The sequence below is a fragment of the Bos grunniens genome, chromosome 6 (assembly GCF_055505025.1).
Source record: "Bos grunniens cultivar Pamir isolate PY7600 chromosome 6, Bosgru_T2T1.0, whole genome shotgun sequence".
Classification (NCBI taxonomy): domain Eukaryota; kingdom Metazoa; phylum Chordata; class Mammalia; order Artiodactyla; family Bovidae; genus Bos; species Bos grunniens.
Window position 1 is genome coordinate 12,639,231 of NC_141170.1, and position 26,064 is coordinate 12,665,294.

The 26,064-nt window shown below is 48.7% G+C and overlaps 1 protein-coding gene across 8 annotated transcripts in view; it reads left to right on the forward strand.

The window, feature by feature from the left end:
• Nucleotides 1–26,064, forward strand: part of SLC2A9 (solute carrier family 2 member 9) — a 233,564-nt gene that overhangs the window by 186,557 nt on the left and 20,943 nt on the right. For 5 of the 8 annotated variants that reach the window (XM_086404779.1, XM_086404786.1, XM_086404778.1 and 2 more), the window contains one exon: nt 15,790–15,917. In XM_086404779.1, the coding sequence (XP_086260905.1) occupies nt 15,790–15,917 (128 nt within the window). Of the gene's footprint in view, nt 1–15,789; nt 15,918–20,414; nt 21,020–22,009; nt 22,088–26,064 lie in introns of those variants that run through there. The other 3 variants (XM_086404782.1, XM_086404780.1, XM_086404781.1) reach the window with 2 other exon arrangements.

Below are 26,064 nucleotides of genomic sequence, written 5' to 3' on the forward strand. Positions count from 1 at the left end.
AGGTCAGGACCCCACTTCCCAGCTGTGTGACCTTGGGCAGCTTAGCTCAGCTCTCTGGTCTGGTCCCACCTGTAATAAGAGGATGATGGATACAAGAAAGCTGTGATCTGAGTGTAAAAGAAATCTCTGCCAAGTGCCTAATAGAATTTCAGCCTACAGAAAGCACTCAAGGAGCGGGGCTGTTACAAGGTTTCCTAAGCCACGGGTCAGCTTCCTGTGCTTAAGAAAACTGCCCCTGGTGGGTGTCTTCTTAGCAGAAGTGGGTCCCACCCCTACCCGCCCGCCATCCCCCACCCAGCGCTCTGCAGTTCAGGAGGCCAAGCTCTGGAGACCTGAGCCTTCACTAAATCAAACAAGCCTTCGGGAAGAGAATTGCTTCTGAGAGGACATCAAACAGAACAGGCCGAGGGTTATTTTTCTAAGACAATGGTGTCTCTAATGGAAAATTTCACCCACCGTGAAGTCTCATTTCTCGGACGGAGCCAGGGGAGGAGCCGGCGCAAGTCCGTGTACTGTCTCACCCCTGCGGTGTTTCCCTGTGAGCACCCAGCTTCTTTGTTTAAATAAAACATGCAAAAATAGAAAATCAAGCTTTTTAGGTCTTAAAAGGGCCTGCGAGGGCTTCCTTTATAAAGAAAACTCAGGCATGTGCTTCAGTGTGTGGATTTTCTGAAACCTATTTTGCAGTTTACATTTTTTGCTCTTTTATCTATTCTCAGTTATGGTCCCAATTATTTCATTCAACAAAATATTTTGAACACACACCATGAGCCAGGTACTGTGTTCCACACTCAGGATGCAGAAACAGAGTCAGAGATATTTTCCATTTCTGGGAGTTCATCATCTAATTAAGATAAACATCAAATAATTATAGTCTGAAATTATTATACATGATTATAAATTATAAAGTGCTTCCCTGGTGGCTCAGATGGTAAAGAATCTGCCTGCAATGCGGGAGACCCAGGTGTCATCCCTGGGTTGGGAAGATCCCCTGGAGAAGGAAATGGCAACCCACTCCAGTGTTCTTGCCTGGAGAATCCCATAGACAGAGGACCCTGGCAGGCTACAGTCCATAGAATCTCAAAGAGTTAGACATGACTGTGTGAATAACATACATACATACATAAATTATAAAGGGCTTCTCTGTGGCTCAGCAGTGAAAAATCCACCTGCAATGCAGGAGACATGGGTTCGATCCCTGGGTCAGGAATATCTCCCAGAGGAGGGCATGACAACTCACTCCAGTATTCTAGCCTGGAGAATCCCATGGACAGAGGAGCCTGGTGGGCTACAATCCATGGGGTCGCAAAGAGTAGGAAAGAACTGAAGCAACTGAGCATGGTATAAATTACAAAATAATTATAAACAATTATGACCTATAAACTGGAAAAATAACCCGGAGAGTGCAAATTCCATGAACTTGAGGATCAAGTACAGTAAAGAGGAGCAGGATGAGTAAGCTCACAGGAAAGTGCGTTCATTAATTTAAAAGTATTTATCAAGCACTCCTTATGTTGATCCAGCCCCCAAGACACACTGGTGAATGGCAGAGAGACATGATCTTAGCTCTTGCATCTTATGTCTTGGAGGGGAGAGAGAGAGAGTGGGGGAGTGCTTAGACCCCAAGCAGCCACCCCCAACAAGTGCATATTTATAGGACCCTGTCCAGTAAACTATTACTTTATGATGCGTGACATGAACTAAGAAGGAATAAATAGGGTGAGAGGTGGGTGAGTGTGGACAGAAAGGGCTGCTGTGAGCACTGGAGGCAAGGCTGGGATGCTGGAGAAGGAAGTGGCCCTGTGAGGATCTAGGGAAAGGATGTGCAAAGGTCCTGAGGCAGAAACTCGCTTGATGGGTAAAGGGAAGGCTGGAGTGTTGTCAGTAAGAGAGAGAAGTGATGTTAGAGGTGAAGTTGGATGGAAAGAGGGGCCCAGAGATGGAGGAACTTGTAGCTCTCTGGTAAGGAGCTAGGATTTTATTTTCAATGCAGTGGGACACTACTGGAATATTGAAGCAAGGAGGAATTTGATCCAATTTCAAAATGTTAGCAATGTGACTATATTTTCAGTCTTTCATTCAGCAAGTTGTTAGTAATCACCTTCTATGCATATGACTCCATTCTAGTCCCAGGAGATGCAGAGGAGTAAGACTTACCTAGTGGAGAGGCAATGGCACCCCACTCCAGTACTGTTGCCTGGAAAATCCCATGGACAGAGGAGCCTGGTAGGCTGCAGTCCATGGGGTCGCTAAGAGTCAGACACGACTGAGCGACTTCACTTTCACTTTTCACTTTCATGCATTGGAGAAGGAAATGGCAACCCACTCCAGTGTTCTTGCCTGGAGAATCCCAGGGACGGGGGAGCCTGGTGGGCTTCCATCTATGGGGTCGCACAGAGTTGGACACGACTGAAGCGACTTAGCAGTAGCAGCAGCAGTGGAGAAGCAGCCAGTTTCATTCATTGATTCATCCACTGACCAATGTTCATTGAGCTCTCATACTCTTTACAGTGAGACTGTTCCAGAAATTAGGGCAGAGCATAGAACAAGACCCTGATGCTGGGAAAGAATGAGGGCAGGAGGAGAAGGGAGCGACAGAGGATGAGATGGTTCGATGGCATCATTGACTCAACGGACATGAGTTTGAGCACACTCTGGGAGATAGTAAAGGACAGGGAAGGCTGGCATGCTGCCATCCATGGGGTCGCAAAGTGTCAAACACAATTTAGTGACTGAACAAACGGAACAAAACAGACAATGTATGTGCCTCCAAGGAGCTGACATTCTGTTGGGGGAGGATTAGAGTAAGCACATAAAAATATAAATATGTAAAAATACTGAGTGCTCGAAAGAAAGGTCGTGCAAATGAGAGGGAGGAGATGGTGGAAGGGTGCTATCTGAGATGGGCAGGGGGCACAGAAGACCTCCTTAGGGGAGGTGACAATGGAGCAGAGATCTGAGAGATGGGAGGGAGGCCTCCATGCAGGTATCTGGAAGCAAGCAGCTCATGTAGAAGGGACAGACGGCACACTGGCCCTGGTGTGATTCCCCGCTCACAGCTCCCAAGGTGCTAATCCAGGTACCAAGATGCACCAGTGAGTGACACAGAGACGTGGTCTTTGCACATGCCAGCCTCAGGGAGGACCTTTCGAGGAAGGAGGAACCCCGAAGCCAGGGCCTCAGAAAGGAGCAGGACTCAGGTCTAGGTTCCATGTAACAGCTGAACTCATTCTTTCACAAGAAGTAAGCTCCCCATCACTTGAGGTATACAAGGAACTGTGTTGATGGGACTCCGTAGAAAGGAGCCAGGCTGACCTGGAGTCCAGCCCTGGCTGGGAAGGGCACAAATTCATTCACTGCCCACCCCTTCCCTCAATAACCCCTCACCAAGCACTCCGTCTAGGCCAGGCCCATCCCTTCAGCCTCCAGGGATCCATGGGGGGTGGGCAGGGACACGTGGCGTTCCCCAGTGGCAGGGGGTTATGAGCTTGCAGAGGAAGGGGGCAGTGGTATATTTCAAAAGGTGAGAGTTTTTCAGGTGAGAAGAGAAGGCAAGGGAAGGGGATCCCATAGGAGCCACCAGATGCTGGCCAGGTGTGGTTGGGACCTGCAGGTTGTCCTCGCTGGCTTTGCCCTGTCCAGCAAGGTAGCAGCTTTGCTGGCAGGAGAACCCAGGCTGTGAAAACAGGCCAGCTGTGAGCAGCTGTGGTCCCGCCCAGCAGGAAGGGTTCTGTTCCCCTCCACCCTCAGGAGCCCGGGCTGAGCGGACCCCCACGGGCTTCAGCTTTTTGATTTGGAAATGATTCAGCTGTACTGAGGCTGGCACATCACAGCCAATCTGGGATGAAAACACAGCTGGAGCTGCTACTTCTGCAAAGACAGCACTCCCCAACTTCCAAGGGGATTTTCTATCTCAGCCTGAACATCTGCCACGGCCAAGGGAGCTGGGGACCCCGAGGATTTGAGGACAACTGGAAAAGAAGAATAAGCTCAGCTCTCCACTGAGGACACTCCAGGGAAAGTCAGGAAAAGCCCCAAGGCCTGTCGAGGTCACACGTGCACAGAGCATTTCAACTTGGCCACGCGAGATTTAGTCCAGCATCCCTCCTGGGTCTCCCGTTTTAACTGTTTGCGTGGGCTTCCTTCCCTGTGCCCGACTCAGCCTCATCGCTGGCGGGGCAGGAGACCACGTGTCAGATCCCTGCCACGTGTTAGATGAGTGACCTTGGGCAAGTCGCCTCCCCTTTCTGAGACTCAGTTCCTTCATCTTTAAGCTGGGGATAACACGACCTACCTAGAAAGAGCAAGCGGCTCTTAATTACTATAATTAATTAATTATATATTAGCATATAGTAATTAATATATATGTTAATCACTTAATTAATTACTATAGCTCTGCACAGGCGGCCACAACATGGGCAGGCAGCACGTGGTAGGTATTATTATTTTTAAGCTGTTTGCATTGACTGAGAGGATCTATGGAAGTTCCAGTAGACCTGGGTTTGAATCCCTCTTCTGCCGCTGCCTGACCAGCTGTGGGACCTCAGTTCAGAGTTTTCACCTTGAGCCGGATTCCCACCTCAGCGGTTTGCCCAGGACCGTCTCAGCTTGCCCTGGGTGTCCAGATGTCATTATGAAGAGCAGCCCCCAAGTCTCTGAAAACACATCATATGGTCTCCCCACCCATTGATCAATGGGGCATGACATGGCCACCGTCGAAGATGAACAAGAAAAAAGCAAAGGAAAACTCCTGATGAATCTGAAAATGCCTGCCCACCGTAAGTCAGTCTCAGCCAACACGCATTTACAGAAACGTCTTATAGCCAAAGAGAAGCAGTGATTAAATTCTACCATATAGCCAGGCACGAGGGCACACTGGCAGCAGGCAGCAGGATTTGTTGAAAACTTCATTCTCCGTCTTTCTTGCTCTCAGCATTGCTCATTTATTGAGTCTCCACAAAGCCCAACTCCTGCCCTCTCCAAACTCACATTTGAAAGCCCTTTCCACTGTCTCTTCTTCTGCTGCTCAGTTCTTTTGGAGATCAGTTCTATTCATCCGGAAATACTGACAACTTGAATTTTCTCTTTCCCCGCATCTCATATACACAATAACCTTTGCTAATCAGTCAGGAGATAAGTTGATATGCCACTGCAGTGACCAACCACCCCCAGGGTTTCTGAAATCCAGGATATTCTGTTTCCAAAGCTGGGACAAGCTAGTGGCCCAGGAGTCTAGATTATAACTCAACTGTTGTTCAGAAAAGAGCAGGCTGTCCTGGGCTTCAGTCTTGGGCAATGCAGGACTTTGAAAAACAAGGATGGGTATCCCCACAAAGAGACGCTAAGTCAAGGACTCGAGGAAAGTAGTTTATTAATATTTGGGGGTTGATCCCAGGAAACACCTGAAAATGGACAACTGAAGTGGGAAAGGAAGGAAGTGGAAGGAAGAGATGTTCTTCCTGCATGCTAAGTCATTCGGTCGTGTCCGACTCTGTGCGACCCTAGGGACTGTAGCCTGCCAGGCTCCTCTGTCCATGGGATTCTCCAGGCAAGAACACTGGAGTGGGTTGCCATACCCTCCTCCAGGGCATCTTCCCAACCCAAGGAAGGTACAATCCTGAGCATATCTTCAGGCAACCAGAGCAGAATCCTGCTGAAAAGCTATAGGAAATACACATTTTAGAGTCATCCCCTCAGAAGTATTCATCCCAACTCCCTGCTGTCAGTCTGGGGAGAAAGAGGTGTCAACTCCCCAGCCCTCTGGCTGATGGGAAGCCAGACAAAGCCATGTGCCAGGGTTGCAGCTGGCAGGAGGGTGCTGGGCCAGCTGCCCTGAGATGGGAGGGGGGCCTGGAATAAGGGTGGACCACCAACCACATGTGCTTCAGCATTCTGGGATCTCGAGACAGCACCATGAACCCACAGGATCTAAGATGCCATCTAGCCCGGGGACCATCATTCTGTTGGACCTGTATCCCCAGTGCCCAGCACCGCCTCAGCTCAAAGCCAACTCAGTCATTTGTGCACAGTGAATGAACATACAAAACCACTCTGCCAAGACCCAGGCTGAGGGTGTGACTGCCTTGGCTCTATCCAGGCTGCCTTCAACTGCAGCACCCGTACCAAAGACCCTTCCTTATCCAGGCACCCTTGCATATCTGCTTCAACAGCCCTTCCAGTGCTCACCCAAAGGAAGGATGTTGAAATGTGCTCAGGAGAGCTGACTATGGAGACCTCTGATCTCTGACTTTGTGGAAATGTAAACTCCTGACCAAGGTTCGTAGCATCATCTGAGTGTGTGAACCCACCAAACAGAACAAACATATCACTGTGAGCTGGTCCTGATAGATTTGAACTGTGTTTTCCTACCTGCTAATTAGCTGCCCGTGCTCATTAGAGTGTGCAGCTCCTCACTTTTAATTAGAATTAGCAGAGTCCTTGTGGCCTTATGTGGCCTCTTTTCTCCTGAAATACTTCAAAAGCATCCCCTCCCCCAGAAACTCCAGCATGGAAACCTTCAAACTGAAGAATGGGTCTTCTTAACAGTCCAGATGAAAGAAATTCCACTGGAATAAAGTCTTTATCAAAACACACTAATTGGTAGTCAAGAGGGGATTCACTCTGTGTTTCAACGGAGCACAGTTCAAGAAGGCAGCTAAGTCTATTATTGATCCCATGCAGATTCTGGTGAGAATCACAGAAGATGGTCGTTAATGATGCTGAAAGCCATGCAGTGCTTTTACACAAACATTTTTCCAGTTTTTTTTTCTCAAGTTCTCAATGATCATGTCCTACCCAGCGTCCTTATCTGCCTCCACACTCTCGCTTCACCGATGCAAGCTCCACTCGGTGCCTGGTGATACTTTCCCATCACAAGTCTGATGACGGCTCTCTCCTGCCAAAGCCTTTCGGCTGGCCACTGCACCTCCCACCTGCAAACTCCAAACCCCCTCACGTAGTGATCTAGACCCTGGGATCTGCCCAGTGGACCCTCCAGATGATGCCTCTTCTATCCTATCTCCCCCATCCTGAGATGGGATCCTGCAAACAGCATCCTCTAGACCCTGTCCTGCATTCTGCCCCATGCTGGCCCCAGGACCTGGTTATCCCTCCATCGACAGGGTAAATTTCCACTCACACTTTCAGGACCTGTTTAACTGTCATCATTTCCTGCCTAGTCATCCATTCCACAAGTATCTATTGAGCACAAACGTCTATTAACAGACACAGGTTGCTACGGGGAGGAAAAGAAACAAGATATCTGCCCTCAAAGAATATAATAAGCAAGCAAAGAATAAAGGATTGAAGAGACGATGACACCATCCATGGAGGAATAGGTGGTGGGGACAGGACCTCCTCCTTCTGTCTAGTTCAATTCACACCTGAGTCTCACTTTTCCCTCCCTTCCCTTTCCTTAGGAGATATGCTCTATGCAAGCGAGAACACAGGCTGGGGTCAGGACCTCTGCTGGCTAACTTCTTGGGCTGTGGTTAGGCTGGGAGAAAGGGGAGAAGGGTGGCATAACTTATATATCATCACCTACTAGGAGCCACATACTAATCAAGGGTTCTCGTGGCAGGAATACTGGAATGGATTGCCATTTCCTCCTCCAGGAAGTGAAAAGAGAAAAAACTGTCTTGAAACTCAACATTAAAAAAACTAAGATTATGGCATCCAGCCCCATCACTTCATGGGAAAAAGTGGAAGCAGTGACAGATTTTATTTTGGGGGCTCCAAAGTCACCACAGATGGTGACTGAAGCCATGAAATTAAAAGATGCTTGCTTCTTGAAAGGAAAGCTATGAGAAACTTAGACAGTGTATTAAAAAGGTCTGTATACCTTGCTGACAAAGGTCTGTATAGTCAAAGCTATGGTTTTTCCACTAGTCATGGACAGATTTGAGAGTTGGACCATAAAGAAGGCTGAGCGCCAAAGAATTGATGCTTTTGAACTGTGGTGCTCTTGAGAGTCCCTTGGACTGCAAGGAGATCAAACCAGTCAATCCTAAGGAAATCAGTCCTGAATGTTCTTTGGAAGGACCGATGCTGAAGCTGAAATTCCAATACTTTGGCCACCTAATGTGAAAAGCCAACTCATTGGAAAATAAATACCCTGAGGCTAGAAAAGATTGAAGGCAGGAGAAGGGGGCAACAGAGGATGAGATGGATAGACAGCATCACTGACTCAATGAACATGAATTTGAGCAAACTCCAGGAAATAGTGGAAGACAGAGGAGCCTGATAGGCTACAGTCCATGCGGTTGAAAAGAGTTGGACGCGACTTAGCAACTGAACAACAAACAACAACTGGGAGCCAAGCCCATGATAAACCAGCTGCTACATCCCTTGTGACCTGAAGTGTGTCCAAAGCCGGGGGCATTCCCAGCAGTGGGAATAGTCAGTATGCGCAGGAGCTAGGAATTTCCAGGAAGGACATTGACTAGAGCAGACAGGCTAGTTTGGAAATCCTGAAACATGGAGACTCACACTTCACCTCTCTGGCCTCAGTCTCCCCATTTGGCAGATGGGGGTGGGGCTGGACAGGTGGCACCTGATTCTTTTTAATATTTTATTTTATTTATTTACTTGGCTGTGCCAGGTCTTAGTTGCAGCACATAGAATCTTTAGTTGCAGAATGCAAACTCTTAGTTGTGGCATATGGGATGTGGTTCCCTGGGATTGAACCCAGGTCCCCTGCATTGGGAGCACAGAGTCTTAGCCACTGGACCGCCAGGAAAGTCCCCAGGTGGTACTCAATTTTGCAGCATCTCTGGATACAAAAGGAGCAAGCTGCCTTTGTTCTTTCAGTTCAGACCAGCGACTCCTGGTGACTTGTAATTCCTCCTTACCCATGATCAACCATGTCTGATGCCATATCCCTATGGAATTCATCACTTGATTTCTGAAATAATTTAAAACTCCACAAAGGGAAAACTTTCCTAGAGCCTGACACACAGGAAGTACTTAACGCATGAACTATCTTTATGGTTAAAATTGCTCAGAAGAGGCGTGGTCCAGGAGAAGGTTAGTCTTGTGATGGCTTTGGCTTTCTTGACTTAGTGGGTCCCCAGATGCTGGCAGCTCCTTGAAATCAGAAGTTAAATCTGCTTCTTACCATCGACATCCCAGAATCTGTGCTGCTGTGCTGTGCTTATTCGCTCAGTCATGTCTGACTCTTTGTGACCCCATGGACTGTAACTCACAAGGCTCCCCTGTCCATGGGGATTCTCCAAGTATGAATACTGGAGTGGGTGCCATGCCCTCCTCCAGGGGACCTTCCTGACCTAGGGGTAGAACCTAGGTCTTCTGCATTGCAGGCGGAATCTTTACCAGCTGAGCCATCAGGGAAGCCCAAGAATACTGGAGTGGCTAGCGTATCTCTTCTCCAGGGATCTTCCCAACCCAGGAATCGAAGCGGGGTCTCCTGCATTGCAGTGGATTCTTTACCAGCTGAACTACCAGGGAAGCCCCCCAGCATCTGGCTCATAGTCAATACACAATGAACGTATATTAAGTGAATGAATGAAGAGAAGAAGAGCTATAGCAGTTGATGTGATTGAGCCTTTACTATGTATTGTACACTTTACTAAGCACTGTCTCATTATTTTCATTTTTGTAAGTATTTATGTATTTGGTTGCTCGGGTCTTAGTTGAAGCACTCAGGATCATTGCTTCGTCCTGTGGGATCTTTCACTGCAGTGCACAGATCCTCTCTTGTTGCTCTGAGGCATGTGGGATCTTACTTCCCCAACCAGGGATCAAACCTGAGTCCCCCACTTTGCAATACAGATTCTCTAACCCACTGAACCACCAGGGAAGTCCTCAGCCCTGTCTCATTTAATCCCCACACGATGCTAAGAGGTAAGAGCTATGGCTCTATCCTCATTTTATGGATGGGAAAATTGAGAGCCATGTGACTTGCGTGTGGTCACACACACAGGCTGGAAGTGGAGAGTTTATCTGATTCCAAAGCCAGTGCTCTTAGCCATTAGCCTGGGCGCCTTGGCATACTCATAATTAACATGTGCCAAGTAAACAGGTTTTACCGAGGTTTCAAATAGCTCATCCCTGTGCTCAGGTTATAGGTGGGAAAACTGAGGCTTAGAGGAGGGCCAAAAATTAGCAGAGCCAGAGGTGCCCACTGAGTCAGGATGGGACAAGCCTCTGCAAGGGCCACAAGGGTGTGGGCATCCAAGCTCCCCAGAGACAAAAGGACAGCCCGCCTCTCCCATTTGGCTGAACAGGCAGCCTCAAAGCTAGGGTAGCTTCCAAAGCATTCAGCCTCCTTCCTACATCGACTGGGCTCTGGTGTCAGCTCCCTGTCCTCAAGCAGCCGGCTGTGCTTACCATCGTAAAACAAACCTCTTTGGAAACCCTGTCTTCATCCTCTGTCTAACATCTCCTAGGGAAAGAGCAAGGGAGAGAATCTTTTCCCTAAACCAGAAGCTCTTGGTTTTGGGACCAGGTCTGACTTCCCAGGTGGCACTAGTGGTGAAGAACCCTCCTGCCAATGCAGGAGACATAAGAGACCTGGGTTCTATCCCTGGGTCGAGAAGATCCCCTGGAGGAGGGCATGGCAACCCACTCCAGTATTCTTGCCTGGAGAATCCCATGGATAGAGGAGCCTGGTGGGCTGCAGTCCATGAGGTCACACAGAGTCAGACACGATTTGGCATGCACTATCATTTACAGCTTGTGCTGCCTTGAACAAGCCATTCTGTGCCTTGGTCTCCTCACGTGTCCAGTGGGGGATTAGGATGTGAACTAGTAGATTCTGAAAATACTCAGCAAAGGACTTGGTACATAAACGTTGGATGAAAATGGGTGAGCAAATGAACAAACAAGATTAAGCCTAGTGAAAAATGCAGCAGAATAGCCATAAAGAATTTTCAAAATGATTATATTTGATTTAAAAATTTTAATAAGCTATTTTTCAAAGCTGGTACTCCAGGGGAAATGTGTTTAAAGGATTATGTGATTTATGGACACACTGATGGAGATTTTTAAAGGGGTTTCTAGACCTTTTAAAGGGCTTTTGAAATTGATGATAGTGGTTCCATTGAAGAATTTTAATGAATATGAATCATAAGAAAGTTTGGACAGCTGCCTTTTATTTCTTTTATGTAGAAATTGAGATTTTTCTAGGGTACCTGGCTAGAGCTAGGAAACAGCAGAGGAGGAGGAAGGGAACTAAAGAAAATGTTTAGGGAAGCTTGCCAGGAGCATAAATAACAGGACAGACACACATTGCTAAGCTTGCTGCATCTGATCCTCAAAACAATGCCAAGGGGTAGGAACTAGTCTTATCATCACTTCATAGATGTGAAAACGGAGAGCCATAGATGTCCTTACCTCCAGTACTCTTGCCTGGAGAATCCCATGGACAGAGGAGCCTGGCGGGACTACAGTCCATGGGGTCGCAAAGAGTCGGACATGACTGAGTGACTTTCATTCACTCGCTTGGTCACATAGCCAGTAGAGAGAGATGTGGGAATTGAAATCAGGTTTGTCTCCTGCAGGAGAAAGGTTGTGAGGCTAGACCTGTGTCAGATGGCTCCTCGTGGTGGACACCAGGGTTGCAGTTGTCCAAGAAAACTTAGTTATTGCAACAGCGGAGCCAGAGACATAGGAGCTGAGTGCCATATGCCACCCAGTGCCCTTAACCATGAATATATCCCATCCCGTGCACTAACCACTGTGTGATACCCCCAGCCGTGCTCTAGCTATCATGTGGTACTACCACATAGGGTACAAAAAAAGTGAAAGTGAAGTCGATCACTCCTGTCCGACTCTTTGTGACCCTATGGACAGTAGCCCACCAGGCTCCCCCGTCCCTGGGATTCTCCAGGCAAGAATACTGGAGTGGGTTGCCATTTCCTTCTCCAGGGGATCTTCCCGACCCAAGGATTGAACCTGGGTCTCCCGCATTGCAGGCAGACTCTTTACCGTCTGAGCCACAAGGGAATCCTACGACCATACAGTAGTGATAATTAAGTGAAATAATGTATGTCAAGAGCTTTTCCCAATACCTGTCACAATTACCACCACCATCATTCAGCAGCTGCAGCAACACCACTATCTCTACCTTCATCATTATCACCATCATTTCTATCATGATCACTGTCATTATCACCATCCTGGCTAGCATCACACCACCACCATCACCATCACCACCATCATTATCACTAGCATCATTATCATCATCACCTCCACCATCATTACTAGCATCATTATCACAATGAGCAGCATTATCACCACCATCACCATCACCACTATCACCACCATCACCATTACCACTATCATCAGCATCACCATCGCCATCATCACCACCATCACCACTATCATCACCATCACCACTATCATCACCATCACCACTATCACCACCATCACCATTACCACTATCATCAGCATCACCATTGCCATCATCACCACCATCACCACTATCACCACCATCACCATCATCTCCGTCACCTTCACCATCACCACTGTCATCACCATCACCACTGTCATCACCATCATCACTATCATCACCATCACCACTGTCATCACCATCACCACTATCATCACTATCACCATCACCACCATCACCATTATCACTATCATCAGCATCACCATCGCCATCATCACCACCATCACCACTATCATCACCATCACCATCATCACCACTATCATCACCATTACCACTGTCATCACCATCACCACTATCACTATCATCAGCATCACCATCGCCATCATCACCACCATCACCACTATCATCACCATCACCATCATCACCTTCATCACCATCACCACTATCATCACCATTACCACTGTCATCACCATCACCACTATCATCACCATCACCTTCCCCACTATCATCACCTTCACCACTGTCATCGCCATCACCTTCACCATCACCACTATCACCATCATCACCATCGCCATCATCCCTCTGTCAATAGACCTTGGGCTAGTCACACCCCTTCTTTGAGTTACAGTTAGCTCACACAATGGGAGGAAATAATGCAGATGAGTTTAAAACTATTATTCTAGTTGTATTATTCTAGCTATTCTAGTAGCTAACAATTATTGAATAATTAACATTTATTCAGTACCTCACATGGAGCAGACTTATACTAAGTGATTGCACACAGTAGTTCATTTAATCCTCACAAACCCCCTCCTCTCTCTAGTAAGTCCCTTCTATCATACCTCACTTGTGATAGATCTGCATTCTAGAGGGATCTGGTGGACCCAGAACTTCCACCTGTTCTTACTGACACTAGAGCCCTAACCCACCACGTCTCACCACCTTCTCTGGCTGGGGAGTTTGAAGGAAATAATGGAAATGAAAACCCATTGGCACAGTGCGCTGTGCAGGATTGTCATGGTTGCTTATATTTGTCCTGCAGGGGTGGCCTGAAGGCCTGAGAGAGAAAGAGAGAAGAGACATGATGTAGATGTCCTTGAACCCAGGGTGTCTTAACCGTTCCTCCACTGATCATGCAAATCTTTACAGAGTACCTGGTGTCTGTATCCTAGGTCCTGTGCTGGGAGGAGGCACCATAACCAGTAAACAAATCGTGGCCTCAGCCCTGAACAGCAAACAAAGTGCAAGGGGGCAGGTTTGTCAACATTCTGCTCCACTGTAAACTAATAAACCGGCAGCAGAAGTGTTAATAAGTTACCTACAGATGCTTCCAAAACACATCCAGGGAAGTCAGGAAGGTGAAACACCAGCCCTCGGCCCTGTTCAGGCTTCAGCAGACCTGTGAACTGCCCCCTGGGACGTGCAGCAAGGCTCGTGGCAGTAGGTGTGTGACACACTTGCCAACATAGTCACACGTGCTTCATAGACCTAAGGCTGGTTGTAGCACATTTTACCATGAAACCATTGTTCCTGCACATCATTTTGATAGACACCTTTAAGATAAAGCATCCACCTTTTTTTGTAGCAAACAGTATATCAAGCCTTTTCAAAATCAAATGTTGAGCATTTACTTCAAGTATGTAAATATCAGTCACCTGTCTACTCTGCCAGGCCAATGGAGATGCCAGCTTCCCTGGAGGGCTCACAGTCTAGCAGGGCAGGGGCAGGGTGTGGGTCATGGGTGGTCCATTCTGAGTCATTTTTGAGGTGCAGAGTCCAAGGCTTGCGGGCAGCATGCTGGGGCAGTCATGGTGAAAGCTCTGGAGAGACACAGGCTTGAGCTGGTCCTGGATGTGTGACCTTGGGTTCCTTGGTTGAACCTGACAATGAGTGCTGTGGTTTCAGGGTGCAATGCTCACCCTGAGAGCTTTGCATCCATGGGGTGGCAACTACCCAAATCAGCCCCTTCCATCCATCCCCACCGCCGCCATCCGAACCCTCTAGACCGCCATCATCTGCTCCTGCCAGCCCCAGCAGCCTCCTGCATCAACCTCTGCCTCCTCCAGTCCTTCCTCCAAACAGCAGTGGTCTCTACGAAGTGCCAATTGATCACATCAATCCTTCCTTTAAACCCCTCATCGGTTTTCCTCAATGGCAGCCCCTCTCCTTGATCTCCAGAGGCTGCTTAACTGGCCCTGCTCACCTTTGCCATCCCATCCCCTTCCTCTATCCCCTTCCTCAGATGTCCAAACAGGATAGCCTCTGTTATAGACCTTGTTGTTTTTCAGTTGCTCAGTCATGTCCAAGCCTTTGTGACCCCATGGACTGCAACACGCCAGGCCTCCCTGTCCCTCAATGTCCATTGAGTAGGTGATGCTATCCAACTGTCTCATCCTGGGTCATCTCCTTCTCCTCCTGCCCTCAATCTTTCCCAGCATCAGAGTCTTTTCCAATGAGTAGGCTCTTTGCATCAGGTGGCCAAAGTATTTGGAGCTTCAGCATCAGGCCTTCCAGTGAATATTCAGGGTTGATTTCCTTTAGGATTGACTGGTTTGATCTCCTTGCAGTCCAAGGGACTCTCAGGAATCTTCTCAATCCTTTTCACCCCTCAGGGTCTCTGCCGTTTCATCCTTCCGTCGGCATGATCATCCCAAATCTTCACAAGCTGCATCTCCTCCTTTGAGCCGTATCTCCACCATCACCTGCCCAGAGAGCTCTCCCTACCACTGCTAACCTGGATCTCCACCCCCTCCATTGCCTTGACCATTTCCTCCAGCGCTTATCACATGCTGCATTAGTTATTATTCCCTCACTTCCTTTGTAATAAGTCATCCTTTCTCCCCCAGCAGATAAGGGAGTCTCAGAAGCGCAGGGGCATGACCACTTTCCTCCAGGACTGTGGGGCCAGCCCCAGCACAGCCAATAATCACTGAATCTTGATGGAATGAGTGAATCCAGCCTGTGCGTGTGTGCTAAGTCGCTTCAGTCATGTCCAACTCTCTGTGACCCCGTGGACTGTAGCCCGCCAGGCTCCTCTATCCATGGGATTCTCCAGGCCAGAATACTGGAGTGGGTTGCCATGCCTTCCTCCAGGGGATCTTCCCAACCCAGAGATCGGACCCGAATCTCTCATGTCTCATGTATTGGCAGGCGGGTTCTTTACCCCTATTGCCACCTGGGAAGTCCAACCTAGTGATTCCCAAACTGAGATGGGAGAGCCTAGAAGATGAATCATCTCTCATTTGGGAGGACCAGGTCAGAGAAATGGTTTGTGTATCTTTAGGGGTTACAGGCTATAATTCCAACACTCATGCCCAAAGGTGTCACTCTCCCAGGCAGAGCTGCCTCTTACCAGGAGGGGCTCCCCTGCCAAATAGAGATGGGTGCTGGTGGCCAGACCTCCCTGGGGTGATTAACCCATGCCCTGGCTCTGGTTGCAGGTGGCATTCCCTTCATCCTGACCAGCGAGTTCTTCCAGCAAGCCCAGCGGCCAGCTGCCTTTACCGTGGTGGGCACCGTCAACTGGCTCTCCAACTTCACCATCGGCCTCCTCTTCCCATTCATTCAGGTGAGACTGACAAGGGGGCTCTTGGTCATGAGATCCCCTCCAAGTGATGGATGATTCATAACACAGAGGTTGATTCTCTCTCAAATGAAAATTCTGCTGGCCTGAGGATAGGAGAAATGTGCTTTGGCCCAAACTCTAATCCTCTTTCTCCCTCTTGTATCTTTTGGGAGTTGCCCTTGAGTGCTAAGGGCTGTCATGGGGGCAGATTCACATCACTGAAGGTCTGCAGGGAAACCTCAGTGAGAATCTCAAACCTGCAATGCACTTGCCCTGGTGTGAGTGAGACAAGGTCCATGTCATGGTTCCAGTGCCCATGCCACCCTGCCATGCCTGTAGCATCCTCATTGTCTTCAGCATCACCACAGCTAATGGGGGTCATTGTCCCAAGGGTGACCACCTTTGACAGGAGAATGATAACTCAGGGAACAGATACAAGTTCTTTTTGTGTAAGGAGGCCAGTGTGGCTGGAACCAAAGGAGAAAAAAGACAAGAGAGGAGATAAATTATATCAGAGAGCTCTCCAGGGCCAGGAACACAAAAGACAAGGGCTTTACAAGTGTTCCTCACAGAGCAAGGGGCCAGCTGCACTCCAGGAGGGAGAATCAGGCTTCCCTGCTCTAAGGCCCACCAGGGCTCCCCACTGCCCAGAGAGCAGGTGACACCACTGGTGAAGGTGAGACTCCATCAGAAACCTCTGAGCAAGAACCCACCCTCCATTTGGGGGGCTTAATTCAACCCTCTGCAGCCCCTCCATTAATTCTCTGCCTGTTGCTTGACTAGCGCCAAGCCCAGCACATTTCAGAGACTCTGCTGCAGGCAGGCCCACATGATGGGAACTCCTGCATGCCCAGTTGTGGACCAGTTACTCTTCACCAGGCCCCCGGCATGGGGTTTATGAATTCACGACACCCTCAGGCAGCCCTGCACTGCGGTTTCTCATCCTCTCCATCTTACAGAGAAGCTGAGGTTCAGGGAGTAGACGGGGTCAGCCCAAGGTTCCAAGTCATCATTCAAACTGGTGGCTCCGTCCCGTCCCCTCTTCCTCTTCCACATTCTCCATCTACTACTCTGTCCTTTCAGTCTCAGAATTAGGGGCTGCCCCACTGTGTAACTTGTAAAGCATCCTGACTTAGCTACAGCCACTGCATCTCTGAAACATAAGTAACACAGGGAGGCCATGGACCAGGGAATCCACATCCATCTACTCCATCTTCGGGGCATGTTTGTCCGGCCATGCTCAGAGCATAACAAGTTGTCTGTTCAACTGACTTCAAACTTTCAATGGCTTCTCCCAGTTTGGCTCCAAGCCAACAGAGCTGGGCATCAGTAAAATATTCATTATTGTGGGAAAAATTCTCTTCCAATTGTTTCTCTCTCAGCTCACAGCTCCCCATCTTCCTATAGATTAAGCGGAGATTCTGTCCCAGGTCTTTTTTTTCCCCCTAGCATATGGTGGCTCAGATGGTAAAGCATTCTGCCTGCAATGAGGGAGACCTGGATTCAATCCCTGGGTTGGGAAGATCCCCTGGAGAAGGAAATGGCAACCCACTCCAGTACTCTTGCCTGGAAAATCCCATGGATGGAGGAGCCTGGTAGGCTACAGACCATGGGGTCACAAAGAGTCGGACACGACTGAGCGACTTCACTTTCTGCTCCAGAGCTTTAGGGATGATGATTGGCAGAGCCCTCTCCTTCTGGAATAACTGCCCTGTGGCAGGTGGAGGTAATGTGTCCAGTCTCACACCTGCCAGTTAAGACCTTGGCATGGCAGCAATGTGTGTTCCAGGCAAACTCCCATGAGTGAAAATCACACAGCCACACCTTACCTAAGGAGAAATGCATGCTGCCTGGGTCTGGAAAGGGAAGAGCCAGAAAGTGTCCTTCCCTGACCAGGGCCCTAGGCTGCTTCTCAGGGAGGGAAGTCAGGCTCAGCAGGCTTGGGAGACTTGCCCGAGGCCCGGGAGCTGGTGACAATCTGTCAGAACACAGTCACAGCCACAGACTTCCTCTCCCATCATGGTTTTTACAGGTTTCACACTCCTTTCACAATAACCCAATTTCTGATGGCTTTGAAGATGTGTTAGGGGTCACCTGCATTCCAACCAACTCAGTTCCAGCTGGGTGCTCACCTGGCTGGAAACCCCAGGAGCCTGAGAGGTTTCTGGTATCATTGTTCATGCTAGGTCACCCTGCTGTGATGAGCCAGGGCAGAGTAGGACCCTGAATGCCATAATGTCCCTTCTGCAAGAGCCATATGCCAAGACTGTCACCACATGTGTGGATGCTTCCACTTGCGCTATCAGGATGCTCTCATAGAGAAGTCATAGGGATGCTGAGAGCCTGGTCGGGGGCAGGGGACAAGATGAAGGAGGGCACAGCCTTGTTTAAAGGCTCAGGGGCAGAAGTGGCGCCCCCTACCCGCAGAGCCAGGCCCCACCAGCACAAGTGATACACGTGTGCATGGCAGTCTTACAGCATCCAGACTGGCTGGTTCCTCTCAGAGGCGTCAGGGTACAGGTGTCACAGGAGGGCTGGGGGAATCACTCTTTACAGATACAAGTTTCAGGGCTTACGGCAGTTCAGGGAGAAGTGCAGGGGCTGGCAAAGAAAGACACAGCTGGGAAGGCCTGGAAGGCAGGTCTCTGATCCATTCCCTGGGAGGCATCAGGCTCAGGTCGTGTCACTGCCTTTGGCATTTGGGGCTAGAGCTGGAGAAAGATGTGGGTCCCACATCAGAGAGGGACCTCCTGACCTTGATCTTGACCTTGCAGGGCAATGTTTGTAGCCATTCAGGGAATATAGGAAAGTGGCCTGGAGGAGCCCAGGGAGGAATTCCAACTGCAGGACCCTCTGCAGGAGCCCACTGGGTCAATGTAGCCTGTCGTGAAAAGCTGGCAGTGGGGTCTCCTGGAAAGCAAGAAGCTTGTGAGGACATGGTCCATCTCAGTGTAGGCAGAGGACCCCTCCCACCAGCCCCGTGAATCCCCTAAATGCAACTCTGCCAGGCAGTCAACAAGCCTTTGCTTGGAGTCCCCTAAGCACAAGGGTCTCAGGGCCCCCAGAGGTGGGCATTCTCATCATTACATACCTAATCCTTAGAGCCCACCCCCTTGTACAGGCCAAGACTATGGGATCTATGAAGGTGAACCTCTGTGTCTGTCTCCAGAACAAGGTGACCAAAGCCTGCAGGACAGGCCCTAAGCCGCGTTGTATCCAGTTGTGTAGCCCGAGGTCTGGTCACAACCAAATGAATGGCTAAGTGAGAGGTAACGTCTGTCAAGGACTCACGACGGGCACAGGACATGCTTGAACGTGGCCCTGCTAACACCAGTGGCACTGATTATAGACTCTGGCTGCCAGAGCTGTGAGAGCATGCATTTCTGTTGTTTCAAGCCACCACATATATGATAATTTGTTACAGCAGCCAGAGGACACTAATAGTGTAGGAAACCAGCCAGATAGACAGTCAGAGCTGACATTGATCAAGAATTACCATGCTCTGTATGTATTGTAATTCATTTGATCCCCCACCAGCCCTGTGTGGCAAGTGCCATTACGGCCTCATTTCACAGCTGGACAAATAAGCGCATAGAAAGGTTAAGTCACTTAGCCAAGAGTGCCCAGCTAACATAACAAGTGGCAGAAGTGGAACTGAAAGCCCTGCACCTCCAGGGTGTGCATTCCTGACCACTGGACTCTACAATATCCGCCAAGAGTCACACATCTTCACCAGTGTCCCCATGCAGAGGGTGAAAGGTGCCAGTACAGGCTTGAAAATGACACCATCAGGGGCTCTAAGGGCTTCCCCGGCGACTCAGAGGTAAAGAATCTGCCTGCAATTCAGGAGATGCTGGCTTGATATATGAATTGGGAAGATCCCCTGGAGTAGGAAATGGCTCAGTTCAGTTCAGTCGCTCAGTCGTGTCTGACTCTGTGACCCCATGGACTGCAGCATGACAGGCCTCCCTGTCCATCACCAACTCCCAGAGTTCACTCAAACTCATGTCCATCGAGTCGGTGATGCCATCCAGCCATCTCATCCTCTGTCATCCTCTTCTACTCTTGCCTTCAATCCCTCCAAGCATCAGAGTCTTTTCCAATGAGTCAACTCTTCATATCGGGTGGCCAAAGTATTGGAGTTTCAGCTTCAGCGTCAGTCCTTCCAATAAACATTTAGGACTGATTTCCTTTAGGATGGACTGGTTGGATCTCCTTTCAGTCCAAGAGACTCTCAAGAGTCTTCTCCAACACCACAGTTCAAAAGCATCAATTCTTGAGCCCTCTGATTTCTTTATAGTTCAACTCTCACTTCCATACATGACCACTGGAAAAACCATAGCCTTGACTAGACGGACCTGACTTGCCTCTTGAGAAATCTGTATGCAGGTCAGGAAGCAATAGTTAGAACTAGACATGGAACAACAGACTAGTTCCAAATCAGGAAAGGAGTATATCAAGGCTGTATGTTGTCACCCTGCTTATTTAACTTCTGTGCAGAGTACATCATGAGAAATGCTGGGCTGGATGAAGCACAAGCTGGAATCAAGATTGCCAGGAGAAATATCAATAACCTCAGATATGCAGATGACACCACCCTTATGGCAGAAAGTGAAGAACTAAAGAGCCTCTTGAGAAAAGTGAAAGAGGAAAGTGAAAAAGTTGGCTTAAAGCTCAACATTCAGAAAACTAAGATCATGGCATCCAGTCCCATCACTTCATGGCAAATAGATGGAGAAACAGTGGCAGACTTTATTTTTGGGGGCTCCAAAATCACTGCAGATGGTGACTGCAGCCATGAAATTAAGACACTCCTTGGAAGAAAAGTTATGACCAACCTAGACAGCATATTTAAAAGCAGAGACACAGCTCCTGTTACCAGCCTCGAGGTTCTCGTGAGATCCGCCTCCTCAATACCAAGCGCCTGTGTCTGGCAGAGCCGGTGTAAGACGAAGAGACAGTCCTTCCCAGCCGCCAGGATAGTCAGGAGTTTTGGCCGGACCTTCGAGCACACACCGAGATAGTGAGGAGCCAGACGAAAAGCACAGACTATGGCGCTGAAACGGATTAATAAGGAACTTAGTGATTTGGCCCGTGACCCTCCAGCACAATGTTCTGCAGGTCCAGTTGGGGATTAAAAAATAATAATAATAAAATAAAAGCAGAGACATTACTTTGCCAACAAACGACAATGCTACCCACTCCACTATTCTTGCCTAGAAATCCCCATGGACAGAGGAGCCAGGCAGGCTATAGTACATGGGATCGCAAAGAGCTGGACACAACTGAGTAACTAAATGACAGCAACAACAAAGGATCTAAACTATTGTGGATTTGGTCTTGTCAAATTCCTCAAGCACATTATTTGGAGGAACCAATTTAGGGGAGGAGCTAGTGGTCAGAGCAGGCATGGCTACCCCCCTTACCGACCTGAGGAATCCTGCATCAAGCCCCTGGCATGGCTCCTGGAGGCCACTCTCCCCAGCACTGAGATGAACACTGGTTCTTGTCCGTCTGCAGAGCAGACCTGCTCATCACCATGTGCTCCTGGGCTCCCAGCTGCCTGATGCTTCTGCGTGCTGAGTGAGAGGCTGGGGCAATCACTCCGTGGATCTTCCTACCCTGCTCCCCGGCAAGAGAGCCACAACTTTAGGAGCTTTGCTTGTAGCACTTAATAAGCCTGGAAAGAGGTTGAGGGCTCAAGATTTGTCATCAGAGGACCTGGGTTTGAGTCCCTGCTCTCTGCTGATATGCTGTCTGAGCTGGGATTTCTCCAGACCTCTGTTCCTCGTCTGTGTATGGGGAATGATAACAGAGCTTCCTCCTAAAGTTATTGTGAGAGTATATCACAGTGCTTGCAAAGCTTTATTACACATGGGTCACAGTGGAGGACAGGCCATGGGCAGGGATGATAAAGGTGCAGACAGGTGGATGAGTTTCAGCAGGTGAGACCTCAGGGAGTCTGAAGGGGATGCAAGTCAACAAAGTGGTAACACAGAGTTGAGGAATGGGGAGTGTGTGCCTTTCCCGGGACTGCTGTAACAAATTAACACAAACTGGGTGGCTTAAAACAATAGAAATCTACTCTCTTCTAGCTGTGGAGGCCAGAAGTCCCAAATCAGTCTCCCTAAGCCAAAGTCAAGGTGTTGCACAGCTGACGACAAGAAGTACAGGTGGGTTTTGGAAGCCAGGCTTGGACGTGTGGTCTGAGGTACCCAGATGGAGAAACCCGGTGGGTGTGACGCTGAGTCCCTGACTGCTGCCCCCTAGGGTGAGCACAGGGTGGCCCTGAGACCCCTAGGAGGAGTCAGGCGATGCCAGTTCTGGGGTGGTAGGGCTCCTGCTAGATTACAAAAGGGCCTGGACACACTTAGTAGCAGGAAACAAAGTGGATATTCACATACTAAGTACAAATAGTAATTGCATGCCAGGCCTTTGTGTCAGGCATCTGATATTTCTTCAGTAAATGCCTGGTAGACCCTACTAGACCTTGAATGCTCTGCTAGAAAACTTGCCCTTGATCCTCTAGACCAGGGGTTCTCAGCTCCAGAAACATGAGATCCATGGGTCAGGGGGAAGGGTGTGTAAGATAAATAATAATGCTTGGGACCTGCCACCACCATCACCAAGATTCTGAATCAGTTTGGAGGGGTGGGGGGTTGGAATTATCAGTATTTTTAAAATGTTCCAGATGATTCTAACGTGTAACTGTGGTGGAGAATCGGTCATGCAGATATTTAGGAAACAATGATAGAGACCAAGCAGTATTCACCATTCTGGATTCATCCTGGCTGCCTAGAGGCTGGATTGAGCGGGTAGAGAACAGCTTGTGGACAGGGAGACCTGGCAGCTGTGGTTATCTGTCACCTGCAGGGGAAATGGTCCTCAGGGTCAGATTAGGATGATGGCAGGAGGATGGGGATGGGGTGGGGAGAGCAGTCAGGAGCAGAGTAAATCCACTTTGCAGAGTGGGGAGGAGGATCTTACATAAGGCAGCACCTGGCCCAGATGCATCGCCCCAGCTGGATGGATAGCCAAGCTGATGACAGTCACCTGCTGTCAGGACCAATCACACATCCTTGGTCTTCATCACCTTTAGTCACAGACCAATGTCAGCCAATCAGCAGCACTGCCTTCAAAGTTGAACTCAGACACCTCTGAACTGGTCCACAGAAGATTTCTATGATTTCAACACTGCCATTGGCATCATCATCAGAAGATTTTATCCATAAAACAAGGGCTTTTTGAGAGGCCCACCTGATAGCCAGGCCTTCTTTCCTCCTTAAACTTGACCTTCAGCCCAGCTCGTTCCTTCCCTTTCCCAGTTGCCCATTAGTGCAGTGCTGATTGTCGATTTGTTCCCAGGCAGGATGTCCATGGATATGACCCTGGCTCCACAGTTCAGAAGTTCCAAAGCACAGAGCCTTCCAAATATATTCGGGCCCTTCTTCCTTTCTATTTAGAGGGAGGGCATTTTATAGGTCACCAACTTTTTTAATAGTTCTCTCCACTGAACCCTTTGTGTAAGCAAAAACTTTCAAACTTAAAAAGAGGGAGCCGGGACTAAATAGATGAAATGTGTAAAACGATTCCAGATGGATTCAAGAACCAAATGTGAAAAGTGAAACTAAAAATCAAACAGAGGACCAAGTAGGAAGGTATCTCTGTGACCCAGGCTGGGGATGAACAAGACCCCTAACAGCACAAACAGTGGGGAGAGAAGGGACAGGTCCAATTATATAAAAATGGGGGTTGGGGGGTGGGGTGGTTTGCACCCAATGAGGAATGGCAAGGTCAAGGATTCTACAGATGATGACAGAAGCCATGTGTGACCTCTAAACTGATCAGGGATTAGCCCTTAGAGTAGGAAGGACCTCCTGCAAGTCAACAATAAAAGAGCATGAGTCCCTCTAGGAGAGGGACAGAAATAGGAAAGGGCAGTTCCCAGACAAGAAGCACATGGTAACACAGGGGAAGAGAAGCAATTTGTTTAAATCAAAGAAAGGCAAACTACCCTAGTAATATACCTCTGTGTATTTGCCCAGCTGTCAAAATTAGACACTTGGAGAATACCAAGTGTTGACAGAGACCTAGGGAAATAGGAGCCCTCACGCCCTGGTGGAGCACTCTGCTGCTGCTGCTGCTGTCATTTCAGTTGTGCCCGACTCTGTGCGACCCCATAGACAGCAGCCCACAAGGCTCCCCTGTCCCCAGGATTCTCTAGGCAAGAACACTGGAGTTGGTTGCCATTTCCCTCTCCAATGCGTGATAGTAAAAAGTCCTTCAGTCGTGTCTGACTCCCAGTGACCCCTTGGACTGCAGCTCACCAGGATCCTCCTTCCATGGGATTTTGCACTCTAGTGCCAATTAATCATATTGCTTTGTCGCTCAGTTGTGTCCGACTCTTTGCAGCCCCATGGACTGTAGCCTCTCAGGCTCCTCTGCCCATGGAATTCTCCAGGCAGGAATACTGGAGTGGGTGGGTTGCCACTTCCTTCTCCAGGGGATCTTCCCGACCCAGAGGTTGAACCTGCATCTCTTGTGTCTCCTGCATTGGAGGCCAAGTTCTTTACCACTAGCACCTCCTGGGAAGCCCAATTAATATTAAGTATCCATATATCCTGTGACCCCAAACTCCACCCAGAGATTTTTGCAAAGGTATGTAAGATAGACTGTACAGGGATATTAACTACAGTACTATCTGTGGCAACAAGGGATGAAAGGTAACCTGAGTAGCCACACCTTGGGGGAAGCATAAATAAAGCATAGTAGGTACGCAGTACCAAAGTTATGTGTCAGTGAAAAGCAATAAGCTCAATCTTCATCAAGAAGATGTGTGAATCTAAACCCAAGGGAGAAAGAAGTAAAGCAGCAAGTGGAATCTGTGGCCCGGTACTGTTTGTGTAAATTTAAAACACAGACATAAAGCAACAATGCAGATTTTCACCAAAAAAATAACAGAAGACAACTGATAGAAAGATAGATGATAGATAGGAAAAGTGAAAGTGAAATTTGCTCAGTCCTGTCCGACTCTTTGCGACCCCATGGACTATACAGTCCATGGAATTCTCCAGGCCAAATACTGGAGTGGGTTGCCTTTCCCTTCTCCAGGGGACCTTCCCAGTCCAGAGATCGAACCCAGGTCTTCCACACTGCAGGCAGATTCTTTACCAGCTGAGCCACAGGGGAAGCCCAAGAATACAGGAGTGGGTAGCCTGTGCCTTCTTCAGCAGATCTTCCCAACCCAGGAATCGAACCGGGGTCTCCTGCATTGCAGGTGGATTCTTTACCAACTGAGCTATCAGGGAAGCCCTTATATAGTTAGGAGGCAATTCTAATTATACATGGTGCGCTGTAGAAACTATGAAAATATAAAGAAAATGAAGTGAAAACACTCATGTTATGGGTTAATGATGCTGTTTCCTACCCTTCCTTCAAATACTGGTAATTTTTCATATTTATAAAAATTAGAACCTATTTTTTTGCTTTGGTTTTTACTTTTCTCACCTGGCATCATAGTATACACATTTCCTTATGCCCATGGACATAATTCTTGCCTGGAGAATTCCATGGACTGTGGAAGCAGAGTTCCTCCCAGCTAGAGCTTCCCCAGGGTCTCCGTGTTTTCAGGGATTGTTCAGGAAGCCTTGAAGGCATGACTTTGACTCAGACTGAATGGCCCTGCTGGCCACACTGACAGAGACACTGGTCAGGAGGCCACATTTAGATTTAAGGAAATGTCAGCCTCCTGACCCAAGCCAGGGAAGACAATGGTTAAATTTCCTTTCTGGATGGGAGCGAAGGAAGAGAGCCAGGTTCTTGTGGCTGCCCCTGGCAATGATGAAGGCACTGGAAAAATGCTGGACTCACAAGCTCACCCCACTGGGACCCTCTCATGGGATCAACTTCTGTTTGTTGTAGTCTCCATAAATGAACCATTTCCATTCTAGAGCCCTTCTGGGAGCCATGTCAGCAATAATCGAGAGCCACTGTATTCACTTTCTGGGGCTGCCATAACAAAGTTCCATAGACGAGGGGGCTTAAACAACAGAATTGTTGTTTGCTCACATCTGAGACACAGGCTTTTGCAAGGCTGATTTCTTCTGAGGCCTCTCTCCTGAGGCTTGTAGACAGCCATCTTCTCCCTGTA